At 30.1% G+C, this 12,982-nt stretch overlaps 1 protein-coding gene across 3 annotated transcripts in view; it reads right to left on the reverse strand.

Annotated features, from left to right (window-relative positions):
* Positions 1–12,982, reverse strand: part of LOC131526901 (nuclear receptor coactivator 7) — a 29,370-nt gene that overhangs the window by 14,180 nt on the left and 2,208 nt on the right. For all 3 annotated transcript variants that reach the window (XM_058755604.1, XM_058755605.1, XM_058755603.1), the window contains exons 3-8: positions 9,610–9,770; positions 6,421–6,491; positions 6,225–6,332; positions 5,644–5,745; positions 4,492–4,617; positions 1,322–1,506 (exon numbers count right to left, since the gene is read on the reverse strand). In XM_058755604.1, coding sequence (XP_058611587.1) covers positions 1,322–1,506; positions 4,492–4,617; positions 5,644–5,745; positions 6,225–6,332; positions 6,421–6,491; positions 9,610–9,770 — 753 coding nt within the window. The remainder of the gene's footprint in view (positions 1–1,321; positions 1,507–4,491; positions 4,618–5,643; positions 5,746–6,224; positions 6,333–6,420; positions 6,492–9,609; positions 9,771–12,982) is intronic.

Genomic DNA, 12,982 nt, shown 5'->3' on the forward strand with positions numbered 1-12,982 from the left:
AACGACAACAAAATAGCGGAGACTGCAACAACAGACACTCACATTGACGAGCGCTTGTGAGCGAGAGGGTATGAGACAGCTCAGCTTTGGTTTAAAAGAGTTCAAAAATATTTGTTATCAGTCATGATTTAACAGGGAAAAATAGAGCAGACACTGAACATGGATGAAGCTTTCTAGAGCGCATGTGTCGACCGCAAGCATTCGTGCACAACTTCAAATGGAGTATGCTTTGAAAGGCTACACGTTCAAATGTACGCATACGCTGGTGTGCGTGTGCAAAAACGAAGTATACTTAGGCCTTTACACATAACATTTAAATTGCTCATTTTGCCATTAGGCCTTTTCTGTAAATGTGCGGTTAAAGTAAAAATAAATTAATACATTTAATTAATTAATACATAAGGTAAAGTAGAAAAATAAAAAATGTGAAAAGTTAAAATAAATGTAAATAAATAATGCATTTTATAAAAATTAAATAAATATGGAAAATAAATGAAAATAAATTAAAAGTTAAATTACATTTACATAAATTAAATTAAATAAGATAAAATAAAATAAATAAGTTAAATCAAATTAAATAAATAAAACTACATTTAAGTAAATTAATATATAATAAAATAAAATATATGTTAAAACAAAATAAATGATATAAAAATTTATTAATTAAGTTACATTTAAATAAATACAATAAGTACAATAAAATAAATACAATTTTAAACAAGTAATAAAATAAAAAGTTAAAAATAATAAATTTAAAAAGTAAATAAATACATTTAATTTTAACAAACTGGTATATAATCAAATCTTAATGGTGCTAAAATAAAAGTTTGTTGCCATCCCAAAACAAAACCTGCAGCTTGCTTCTAGTTCTGTCAAACAATTAATCGTGATTAATCGCATCCAAAATAAAAGTTTTGTTTACATAGTATATGTGTGTGTACACACACATTTATACATACATACACATACACATTTATATTCTTATATTTTATATTATATATAAACATATTTCATATATAGACATAACATTTTTCTTAAATATATACATGCATGTGTTTGTATTTATATACACATAATAAATATACACAGTATACACACATATATTGTGTAAACAAATACTTTTATTTTGGATGTGATTAATCGTTTGACAGCGCTACTTGTTTCTAGCAGTAAACACAAGCACATAATCGTTGAAATAAAATGTTTTAAAAAACCATTAAAAACACAGAGGAGGTTTTCTAAGACAACAACAAAATGTAAGTGATTTTAAAGACAGAAACAAGAAATAAGACCAAGGGAGAAAAAGGAGTCTGTTGCTTACGACGGCAACGCGTCCTTGAGCTTCATACGGGAAACATCGTCATACAGGGCCACAGACAGCACCTCCTCCATGGGACAGATGAGGCCATACTCCTCACAGCCGTTCTCAATCACCAGCGGGTCAGATTTGTGCGGGTCAAACATGATGTTGTTGGGTGTTATAATCATCACTCCTCCCACAACTCCCTGCAGAGATCCCAGAAACCTTAATTAAATCTGAAGTGTGTCTTTTCTGCATCATGGAAATCACTATAATGAGTAAAAATGCATCACAAATGACTGGAAATCCATTGGTCAGAGGATGTAGGACCAGTGTTTTTCACTGTGTCCTATCAGTGTTGGGGGTAATGCATTACAAGTAACGCAAGTTGTGTAATCAGATTACTTTTTCAAGTAACTAGTAAAGTAATGCATTACTTTTAAGTTTACAAGAAAATATCTGAGCTACTTTTTTTAAATAAGTAACGCAAGTTGCATTTATTCACTTCAGGCTATGGCTTATTAATTTCACTTTTGGTGTGAAAGGGCCTTTACGGTTGCCAACTTTTGGGTTTTTTGTAATTAAAAATAAATAAGCAAGTCCATCCCAGGTGGCAAAAAGTCACGCAAAAGTAACAATGCATTGCTTTCCATAAAACTATGTAATGCAATTAGTTACTTTTTTTATGGAGTAACGCAATATTGCAATGCACTTCTTTTAAAAGTAACTTTCAGCAACACTGTATCCTATAAACGGCAAATTACACGTCATAAATAGAGGTTTACTTCAGTAAATTACACACACAGTTTAATTAAATCCACATGAACAGACAAAGATTTGGTTCAGGTATGATTCTATTATAGTTTAATTAATATTTTGAATTACATTTTATTTTATACATTTATATATTTATTTTTATATTTTCATTTTAGTATTTAAAAACTTTAATGATTTTTTTAATGCATTTGTTTTGCAATTTCTATTATTTTTTATTTTTTGTTATTATTATTATTAAATAATTCAAATAGCTAGGAGTATCAGCTGTATGAAAAGTAACTAAGTTTGGTTTTTCGACCATTGGAAATGAGTAAAATTCAACAAAATTTGCACATGGAGCCGCACTGAGATCCCCATATCTCATGAAATGAACCATACAGGGCCTTAAAAATGAAGATACCAAAAGAAAGGTTTGTTAAGAACCAGAATCTAAATGGATATTGTGATATCTTTAATACTTCTTGAGTTACAGGCATGCATGTTCTAATCTAGGCAATTGTTTTGATAGAGGGAAACAAGATACGTTTCTAGTTTCAGCATGATTTGTTCTTCAGGTAACTGCAGCAATGGTGACTGGACAGCAACATTATGGAATTCGTATTCCAAAAGAGTGTTCAATTTTCACAGCTGAAGCACGTGCATTGCTATTAGCTTTGGAATATATTGAAAATGCATAACAAAGGGATTCTATCATATCTATATCGATTGTATTTTAACCAAAGTGGACCGTCTACAGAATGAATTCTATAGTATTATTTTTTGCTGGGTTCCAGGCCATGTTGGGCTTTCAGGAAAAGAGTGAGCTGATGCAGCTGCAAAGAAGGCTTTTAATCAGGAAGTAAACAAATGTCAAATTCCTCCCCTTAAATAAGTGTCAAGAAGAATGGGATACATGTACAAATAATAAACTACGTGAAATACATCCGGACATTTCAAACTGATTTTTAATCTCTTTTAAAACTAGATTTGATTAAGTGGTATTTAGCAATGTCTCATAAGTCATACAAGACTGACTCGTGCATTTTTGCTTAAAGGTGAAAACCCTACTCAATGCATGTTCTGCAAGGTTCCCCTTTCTATCAAACATATTTTAATGGACTGTCCAGTTTTTAATGCATGTAGAAAACTCTTTTATGAAGTGAACTCACTCAGTTCAGTATAATTTTGCCAGAAAAAGTTTTAGAATTTTTATCATATGTTAATATAAAAAATCTTGTGTTTGTTTGTTTTTATTGTATTTGTTATACTTGTATTTTTTAAATTGTTTTTGCCATGAAAATAGCCTAAGATGCTGACATGGCATTACATAAATATATATTACTACTACTACTACTACTATTTGTTCTTCAGATCTTCCTCTTTAAAAGAAAAAAGCATCAGCTGTGTACCAAGTGACCCACATTTGGTTTTTGACCACTGTAAATGTGTATAATTTACTCATTGAGCTACATTGAAATCCCCATATCTCTGGAACTGAACCATACAGGGCCTTAAAAGAAATGCTTGTTAAGAACCATCATCTAAAAGCATATTAAGACATCTTTAATACTTCTTGAGTTACAGGCATGCAAACTTTGGGCAAAAAACTTGTGCTTAAGTGCTTTTTCTTCATTTGTGAACTGTCAGCATTGGCATATAATGCAACAAAGATTGCTAAAGTCAACAGATTTTACTAATAGAGCAACCAATCTCTGTGTAAAAAATAACAATGATGCTGCCATCTTTCTAAATTCATTTTTAACCTCCTGTAATTTGGCTCTGAATCTCAGGTGAAAATTGCCATTTTGACCCCCATCTACAAAATTGCGGATTACTCAGTAAATACCCAGGTACTTTCATAATATACTTAAAGTGCTCTATTTTTGCACTAAATATACTAAAAATGATCATTTTTAATAAATACACTAAAAATTATAATTACTTGAGTGTACTAGTGTATGAAAGATGGGTTCAAGTGTACTACTAAATAAATTTTTTAAATATAGTATGTTAAAAGCGCATTTTAGTTCATATTGCATTATTGTGCTTGTTAACATTAGTTAATGCACTGCGAATTAACATTAACAATGAACGACTGTATTTTTATTAACATCAATGAAGATGAATAAATACTGTGATAAATGTGTCAAAATCATTGTTTGTTCATGTTAGTTAATATTTTAACTAATGTTAACACCTTATTGTAAAGTGTTACCGTTTATCTTAAGAAGTACTAAAGAACCATTTTTAGTATGTTAAGTACAAAAATAGAGCACTTTAAGTACATTATGGAAGTGTACTTTTTTTTAACCTGGGTATCCATCTGTGACACTTCATATTTTGGCTTTCACCTCTATTTATGTTTGTCTCTTTAGAAAAAAATGAACAAAGCTAAAGTTTCTGAAATGTGATTGGTTGGTTTGACCCCCGCTCACCATGCCATCAGTGAAGTACTTGCAGCTCATCTTGAGGAATTTAACGGTGGTCGGACTCTCGTCTTCAGAGAGCGGAGATGTTTCTCTGCGCACGGGTCGTCCGGATCGGCAGCTCGATTCACCGTCCTGTCAGACGGAGAGATCAGAGATCCATTAGTGCTGTCTGATTCAGAGTCAGCAGAAACTCATCCATTATTCATCATGCTTATTATGACTGCATTAGTCAACAATACAGCAGAACAAATCCACAATTCAGCAAGATTAAGCACTTTAACAGAGCTCCACCAGTCATTTTTAATATCATCAGTATATGATTTTTAGTGTCCTATTATGAGCGCAGAGGCTTTTATGAAATTCTGGGTTCGGAGGAAACTGCAGGAGGTTTGTAATCAGATGAAAAGCTAACAATTCTACAAATGTGTGATGAAAACAATCAAATAAAACACTTTTTATTTGTTTACCTGCCTGTCATGTAAACATTAACTGTGTGAATTTAATGCACAATTTATTGAACTTTATTGAGATATTAATTTAAAATCTCAGGGGGACTTCAAGAAAATAATTTAGGTCAAAAACGGTTTAATCACTGAATGTTTAGCGTGGGGTTATTTTAGTATCATTGAGATACAATGATAGTTTTTTTATTTGTTTTTATTTTTTATTTTAATTTTTACTTTTTAGTAATTTTGTGTTTATTTTTATTTATGTTATTTTTTATTTCGGTTTTAGTTTTATAATCGTTAACTGAAATAAAATAAAATATAAAAATGAGATTAAAAAAATTAAACTTTAATTATTTTAATGTTTTTACTATAATAACCCTGATCTAGCAATATATTACACTAATGAATATGATGTGATGAACAATGATAAAGTATTAAATCAAACATATACTCTCAACCTACTTACAAATTAAATATCTGAATATTTTGTAACAAATTACATAATGTATTTTTTAGATTTTTAATGATGTATAAACAGTAGTTGTATTACAGTGTTGCATCATGGGATGTTTGACTCATAGAAGCGTTTAAGCACACAGTCAGCAGTGTTTGTCTTTCTTATGATCCTCAAACACTGTTTTGCTTCACACAGTTTGTATGGTTGTGATTCACGCTGGAGATGTTTCTGTGCTTCATGACAAGGTCTTACCTTCCGCTCCTTCTCTGACGACTCGGACGCTGTGAGATGTTCAGAGGAGCCGTCGACCTGAGAACCGCGCTCTGATTGGTCCACATCAGGGACGAACAGTTTCTGAGCGGGAAACAAAACGTTAGTCTTTAGGTTTTACTAGGGCTGGGCGATGTGGCAAAAATTTAAAATCTCCATTTTTTCAGAACATTTGCCTGATTCTCGATTTATTTATTTTTTTTACGTTTTTTAACTTGAAAATACAACATGATTCAAGTGACTTTTTCTTTATTAACCCTCCAGTTAAAGAAAATTCTGTTCCAAGTGCAGCACACATGAAAAACAAATGTTAAACAAATCATTTGTTAAATATCTTTGCAGAAAAGATGCATGAACTGCAACTACTGTACATCTTGTACAAACTTGTCTTATACATATTAATATGTTCAGAAATAATACATGGAATATTCCTCGATTTCTAAAAATAGAATCGTGGCAAAACATTAAATTCGAATTAATTGATCAGACTGATACAGTAAAACCTAGGGCTGGGCGATTAATTCGAATTTAATGTTTTGAATTATCAGTGATAACAATCTCACCTGTCCAGGTACGACGCTGTGTGAGTAGAGACGGTTCAGTTGCACCAGTTTATTCGGAGTGATGTTGAACTTCAGAGCGATGCTGTTCAGAGTGTCCTTCGGTCCGACCTGACCATCCACACATTCAGTTAAATACATCAAATATTAGCAGTTTATTGAGGAGATGAGCAGCGTTTATACAGCAAGGCAAACTCACGGTGAACTCCACGGTTCCTGGAGGTCTACTTTTCTCTTTCTTGGTCTGACCGCATGGTTTACTGTTGTCTTCTGGAAGAAAAGATTCAAAACACTCATTAAAGTACACAGACATTTAGAGGACGCTTTTATCCTAACTAAATCACAGCACAATTACTGCAATTACTACTGGCTGAGAAAGACACTGGTTTAATGACACAAACACTAATTTTACACACAATCCATCTCTGTCTGATAATACAGTGTTTTACTGTACAATTACAGTATGTGGAGTGTAGTTTGGGAATATGCTTGGATATATGAAGTAACAAATAAAAACAAAAATAAAAATATGACAAAAAATAGAGAGAAAATAAATAAAACTTTATTAAAAACATAATATAGAAAAAAAAATTATAAAAAAATAATATTTAAAGATTATTTACAAATTATTTTATTTCAGCTAGCTGCCAAAGAAAAAAATTCTCATTTTAATTTAGTTTAATGTGATGTGCTAAAATAACTAAAACTAAGATAAAAATGAATAAAACCTGTATAAACACATTAAAAAACTAATAAAAAAAACATAAAAATACACAAGAAAATTTCTAAAACTTTAACAGAAATGAAAATAGAAAACAGAAACAAACTGAAAATATTAATAAACGCTAATAGAATCTCAACAATACTAAAATAACACTGGTGTGGCCCGATTTAAAAATAATGACTCTAATGAGGCTGTTCCATTGAATGAATGAATCAAAATGAGTCAAACGACTCAAATGACTCAACCGAAAATGCCTCAATCACTCACCGAATCATTCTGAGTGGAAATGTGTGACTCAAAACCAAAAACTGTTATAGTGTGTTAAACTGTAAAATATCCCAAGTAGAAATTGCTTGTTCATATCAGTGTTTTTATTGTAAACTAAAATTGAAATATTGAATTGATGTAATACTAGTTGAAATACAGCAGAAATAAAATAGAAATATTGGGGATAAAAACTTAAATTAAAATTTGAAAAGCTGCCTTGGTTGAAATACTACAATGACTAAAATTAAAACTAAAAAATAAATAAATGACATAAAAATGACAAAAGCACATAACAGAATGACTAAAATTAAAATGAACTGAAAACATAAAAATTATATAAAAATTTATGAAAATAACAAAAGCACATAAAAATTCAAATAAAATGCAAACATAAAAAAATAAAGTTGCAAATGCATATAAAATTACTAAAACTTAAATTAAAATGAAAACTGCAAACATAAAAACATAAAAAAAGACAAAAGCACAAAACAAAATTACTAAAATGAAAATGAAAACTGAAAACAAAGTTATGAAAAAAAGAACTAAAGCACATTAACTAAAACATAAACCACATAAATAAAAATGACAAAACAACAACATTAAAAAAAATTACATTATAAATAAAACTGAAAACCTAAAAATAAAAGCTAATTCAACATATTAATAAAATTATAATAGCTTATAAATAGCACTGGTTCCTATCAACACCGACTGTACCATCGACTTTAATTTTAGATGAGACATCAGCTACTGAATAAAGGCTTGCGTAATGAGCTGCTCTGACAAACAAGAAGAACAATACGAGCGTCATTCAACACCGCGGCGCTCTGAAACTAGAGAAGAGACAGCAACAAACACGACCGAACACACGTGCATGATATCAATCCACAACTCTACACAAACACACTGAACAATCAGCATCAACTGAAGTCTTGTTTATTATCGAGTGTGTTCTGGATGGTTTCTCACGCTCTCGTGTCAATGTTCAGTCAGTGGGACTTTATTTTACTCGTCTGGTTCAGTTCTGTAACTTCCTTAACAAACAGCGCGTGACCTTTGACCGGGTCAGACTGTGTTTGTGTGGTCAGGTTTAAGGTCTGACCCTCTCTTCCTCAACCTCCCGTCTGTTTGACTCGATAAATAACACACTCACAGCTGATCTGCTGACAAACGTCCTGTTTAAGTCGATAATCTTCACAAACACGGTCATGTGAAGAAAAAATCAAGTCCATTTACTGTCCTAATCAATATTTCTGGTCACATTGTGAACACTTCAGCTGCTGGATTCATAATCTTGCATCAAAATGCGATAATTTGCTCCATAATTTGCTCGTAGGTGGGGAAAATATTACTTCCCAATAATAAATAAAAATAACCATTCATGATTAAATCAAACCCTGATAATATAGATTAAATAAAATCTGTTTTAAATAAAAATGAATATATTCATGGCTATTTGTCTTGGTTAAATTGACCATTTTATTTGATTATTTTGATGGTGAAAACTAGGGATGTACGATTTGGGGGGAAAAAATCTCATTGCATTTTTTTATTGTAAAAAATTATATATAATATATATAATGTAATAATAAAATGATAGAACTATATAAAATTAAATTTAAATGAATTTAAATAAAGCTGCAAATTTTAACTTTAAATCTAAGAAATGTTGCCTTGGCGACTAACTGAAATAAATAAGTTGAAGTTGAAATACTACAAGGACTTAAATTAAATAAATAATAAATAAAAATGACAAAAACACATAAAATTACTAAAATTAAAATGAAAACTGAAAACATAAATAAAAAAAAACTACTACAAAAACAACAAAGAGAAATATTACTACTGTAATAAAAATATATATTTAGGAAAAATTTAATAGTAGTAGTAGTAATGCTTTTCATTATTATCATTACTAAATAAAAATATTAAAAGTATTATAAATCAAAATTAGTAAAAAATATTACTAAAATAACAACAATTTAGTATTTTAAGAAAAACAATATAATAATTATTTTATTTTACATTACAAGTGTAAAATTACAATACTAATATTTATTTACTAATTTACTAATACTTATTATTATTATTATGAATCAATATTTATTTTTTATTAATTTCTTCTATTTAAAATGTTAAACTATGCAGCTTTTATTATGATGGATATCCGTAACAGTAGATTCTCTTTTGTTGATCTTCTAATTACAAGTATGGGTTTTCATATGTTGGGTTCCCAAATGCAATTTAATTCAAACTCAGCCTTTGTGATTTGATAATTAAGTCATGTCGTGATTTTGGTTTTATTTTGATTCATTGTGTAGCCCAATCAAAACTACACCTGAATTTAGAAAAACTGAAGCCCTACTTCATATAGATTCAGTGTGTCTGAAAGTTCACCTGATCCGTCAGGCTGGCCTCTCTCCGCAGTCCTCTCCTGAGATCGACCAATAAGAGCAGGCTCACGGATGACTGGCGTCTTGGATTCCAAATCTGATTGGCTCTGCTCAGCATACGTTTTTTCTGATTGGCTCTGCTTCAGCTGCCGCTTCTTCTTCAGCCTGCGATCCAGAAAACAAAAATACAACATTATCAACACCAACTGTGTCAAAACAGCAACAAAGAAACAACTTAAAAAAAAAAAATCAAATCCTCCCACAGATTCATGACACTTTTCCTCTGCTGAGTGAATCTGTGCCAGAGAAACTGCAGTGGCCAGAGCCAAGATGGCCGAACAGAGCACAGTTTTATTTATTTATTTTTTTAATACCATGCAAGCATCAAGGCTATTTTCATGGCAATCTCTGAATAAATTATACAGGGTATACATACAATTAACAAAAAGTTATAAAAGACATTTCAGACATATAGACATTTTCAGTCTATTTACATTAAAAATGGTACAATCCAAGAAAATATGCTTTTAATCGTTAAACAAAACGTTTGGGAGTCGTTGAGCAAGTGAGGTAAAAATAGATGCATATTATAAGAGAATGAAAGAGTTTTTTGACCTCGCATTCATGTCAACCTGTTGTTGGGGATCCCAAAACCAAAATATGAACCTTTCATTACCCATAATAGGGGCACTTTAAAATAAAGAAAAGTCTTGGCTTTAGACAGGAGCCGCAACTGAAAAAAGGATTATTTGACAACAGAATTTATCTGCCTAACTTCAGATGATATCAAACAAATATGTCATGTCATGTTGTTGAGGTATGGTGAGATTCACCCGTAAACAGATGGACAGAGAAAGAGCGAGAGGGAAACCGGAGAAGAGGATTGTCTAATGGTGTATGACGGCGAGGGGAAGCCGATCGATCAAACTGGAGACTCACTCGAAGCTGATGCTGCAGGAAAGACTGCTGCAGTAACACACACACACACACACACACACACACACACACACACATTCCTCCGCCCAGCTCACATCCCGTATCACAAATGACAGGAAGCAGATCATAACAGCATGTGATCCAGAGAGAGACATCAGACTGATGTTGATCTTCTGTTGTAGAATCACTCCTACATGATATAAAAACATCTTAATACATGCCACAGTGAAAATCTGAAAAATTCTTAAGGATTTTAATTAATCGCGATTAATCGCATCAAAATTAAAGTTTTTGTTTACATAATATATGTGTGTGTACTGTGTATATTTATTATGCATATATATATATATATATATAGATTCACTCACATACAGCATATATTTTGGAAATATTTACATGCATATACATTTATATATTTATATTCTTATATTTTATATTATATATAAATATATTTAATATATAAACATAAAATTTTTCTTAAATATACACATGCATGTGTTTGTATTTATATATACACATAATAAATATACACAGTGCACACACATATATTATGTAAACAAAAACTTTTATTTTGGATGCGATTAATCGCGATTAATCGTTTGAAAGCACTAATTTAATACTAAAAAGTTTTGTATTATTTATTTACTATTATAGCTAGCTTTTATTCATATTTTGAATTAGCTTTTAATTTTATATTTTTATGTTTTATTTTAATTTTAGTTTACATTATGTCTCGTCTCTTTTTATTAGCTTTTGGTTTTTAAAATTATTTATTGATACTATAATCTCATTAGATCCCATTGCAAAATGTTAAAAACTTTTTGTATTTTTTATATACAATTGTAATATTTATATGTCTTATTTTAATCTGTAAGATTTCTTTCTTATGTGCCTTTGTCATTTTCTTAGCTCTTGGTTTTTTAAAACATTTCTTTATATTACAATCTCAATACATTCCACAGTGAAATGTTGAAATAAATGTATATACTATTATAGTATTTATTAATATTTCGAATTAGCTTTTAATTTTGTGGGTTTTTTTAGGTTTTATTTCAATTTCAGTTTACATTTTAGTAATTTTCTATGTGCTTTTGTAATTTTTATTAGCTTTTATATATATATATATATATATATATATATATATATATATATATATATGTATATGTATATATGTATATATGTATATGTATATCTTTATACTACAGTCTCAATACATCTCACAATAGACATGTTTAAAAAAAACATTTTAATAGCAAAATGTTTTGTATTACTTATTTACTAATACAGTATTTATTAATATTTTGAATTAGCTTTATTTTTTTTATATTATTTTAATTTCAGCTTTAGTGATGTGGTTATGTACTTCTGTCATTATTATTAGGGTTTTTTTGTTTGTTTTTTTTTTTACAATTTTTTTTTTATAGTTTTACTTCAGTTTTAGTAATGTAGTTTAATCAATTTAAATTAGCTTATTTCAGTTGGCTGCCAATGCAACATTTCTAATAAGTTTTTCATCTAATATTTACATTTCATTTTATTTCAATTACCAAAAACACTGGTTTCCGGTTAGTGATGCTTGACAGATTTAGCAAACTGTCAAACAGTTCTTGGTGTTTGGTTTAGCAAATCCTACTAACAACTGGAGCTCGTCAGCCATCTCAAGCAATGAAGGTAAACACAAGGAAAACGAAGTGCTGCATCACACGCCTGAACCAATGATATTTCACCAAACCTGACATCATTTTCCAATCTGACCGCAAACAGAGAGAAAGATTTTCAGTCGATAACTTAAACTTCAGTCTGTTTGTCATTCAGAACTATCACATGACTTCAGAAGACGTGGAATATAACGGACGAGTCATATGAACTACTTTTATGATGCTTGTTGGAGTTTGACAGTATAAATCACTTCTAATTTTCATGCATGCAGCGACAAGCAGCTTCAGATAACTGCATTATACATTTGGCAGAGGTTTTTATCTAAAGCAACTTACATTGCATTCAAACTACATCAGGTCATGCATTCACTGGGAATCAAACTCATGATTTAATTTAATATTGAATGTCAGACAGGTTTGTGTGAAAGTCCTTTTCTGCCACATAAGAAAAAAATGTTTTGGTAAATTATAATTATGATAGAAAAAGTTATAAAAATTATGACACAAAATCCCAATAATGATAGAAAAAAAGTCTTAAAAATTATGACAAAATGTCAAAATTATTAGACAAAACTCCTATTTATGACATTAAAAAGTCAAAATTTGTCACAATTACAACTTTTCATGTCAATTTCAAATGACAACTTGTTATGCTATATGTATGGCTTATGTCATAATTTCGACTTTTGTAATAATTTCGACAGTAATAGTTATGACATAAGAGACACTAAGCATCTCAATTCTGATTTTTTTCTGATGTCATTATCATGACTTTTCATATCA

This window comes from Onychostoma macrolepis, chromosome 20 (genome assembly GCF_012432095.1).
Source record: "Onychostoma macrolepis isolate SWU-2019 chromosome 20, ASM1243209v1, whole genome shotgun sequence".
Lineage (NCBI taxonomy): Eukaryota > Metazoa > Chordata > Actinopteri > Cypriniformes > Cyprinidae > Onychostoma > Onychostoma macrolepis.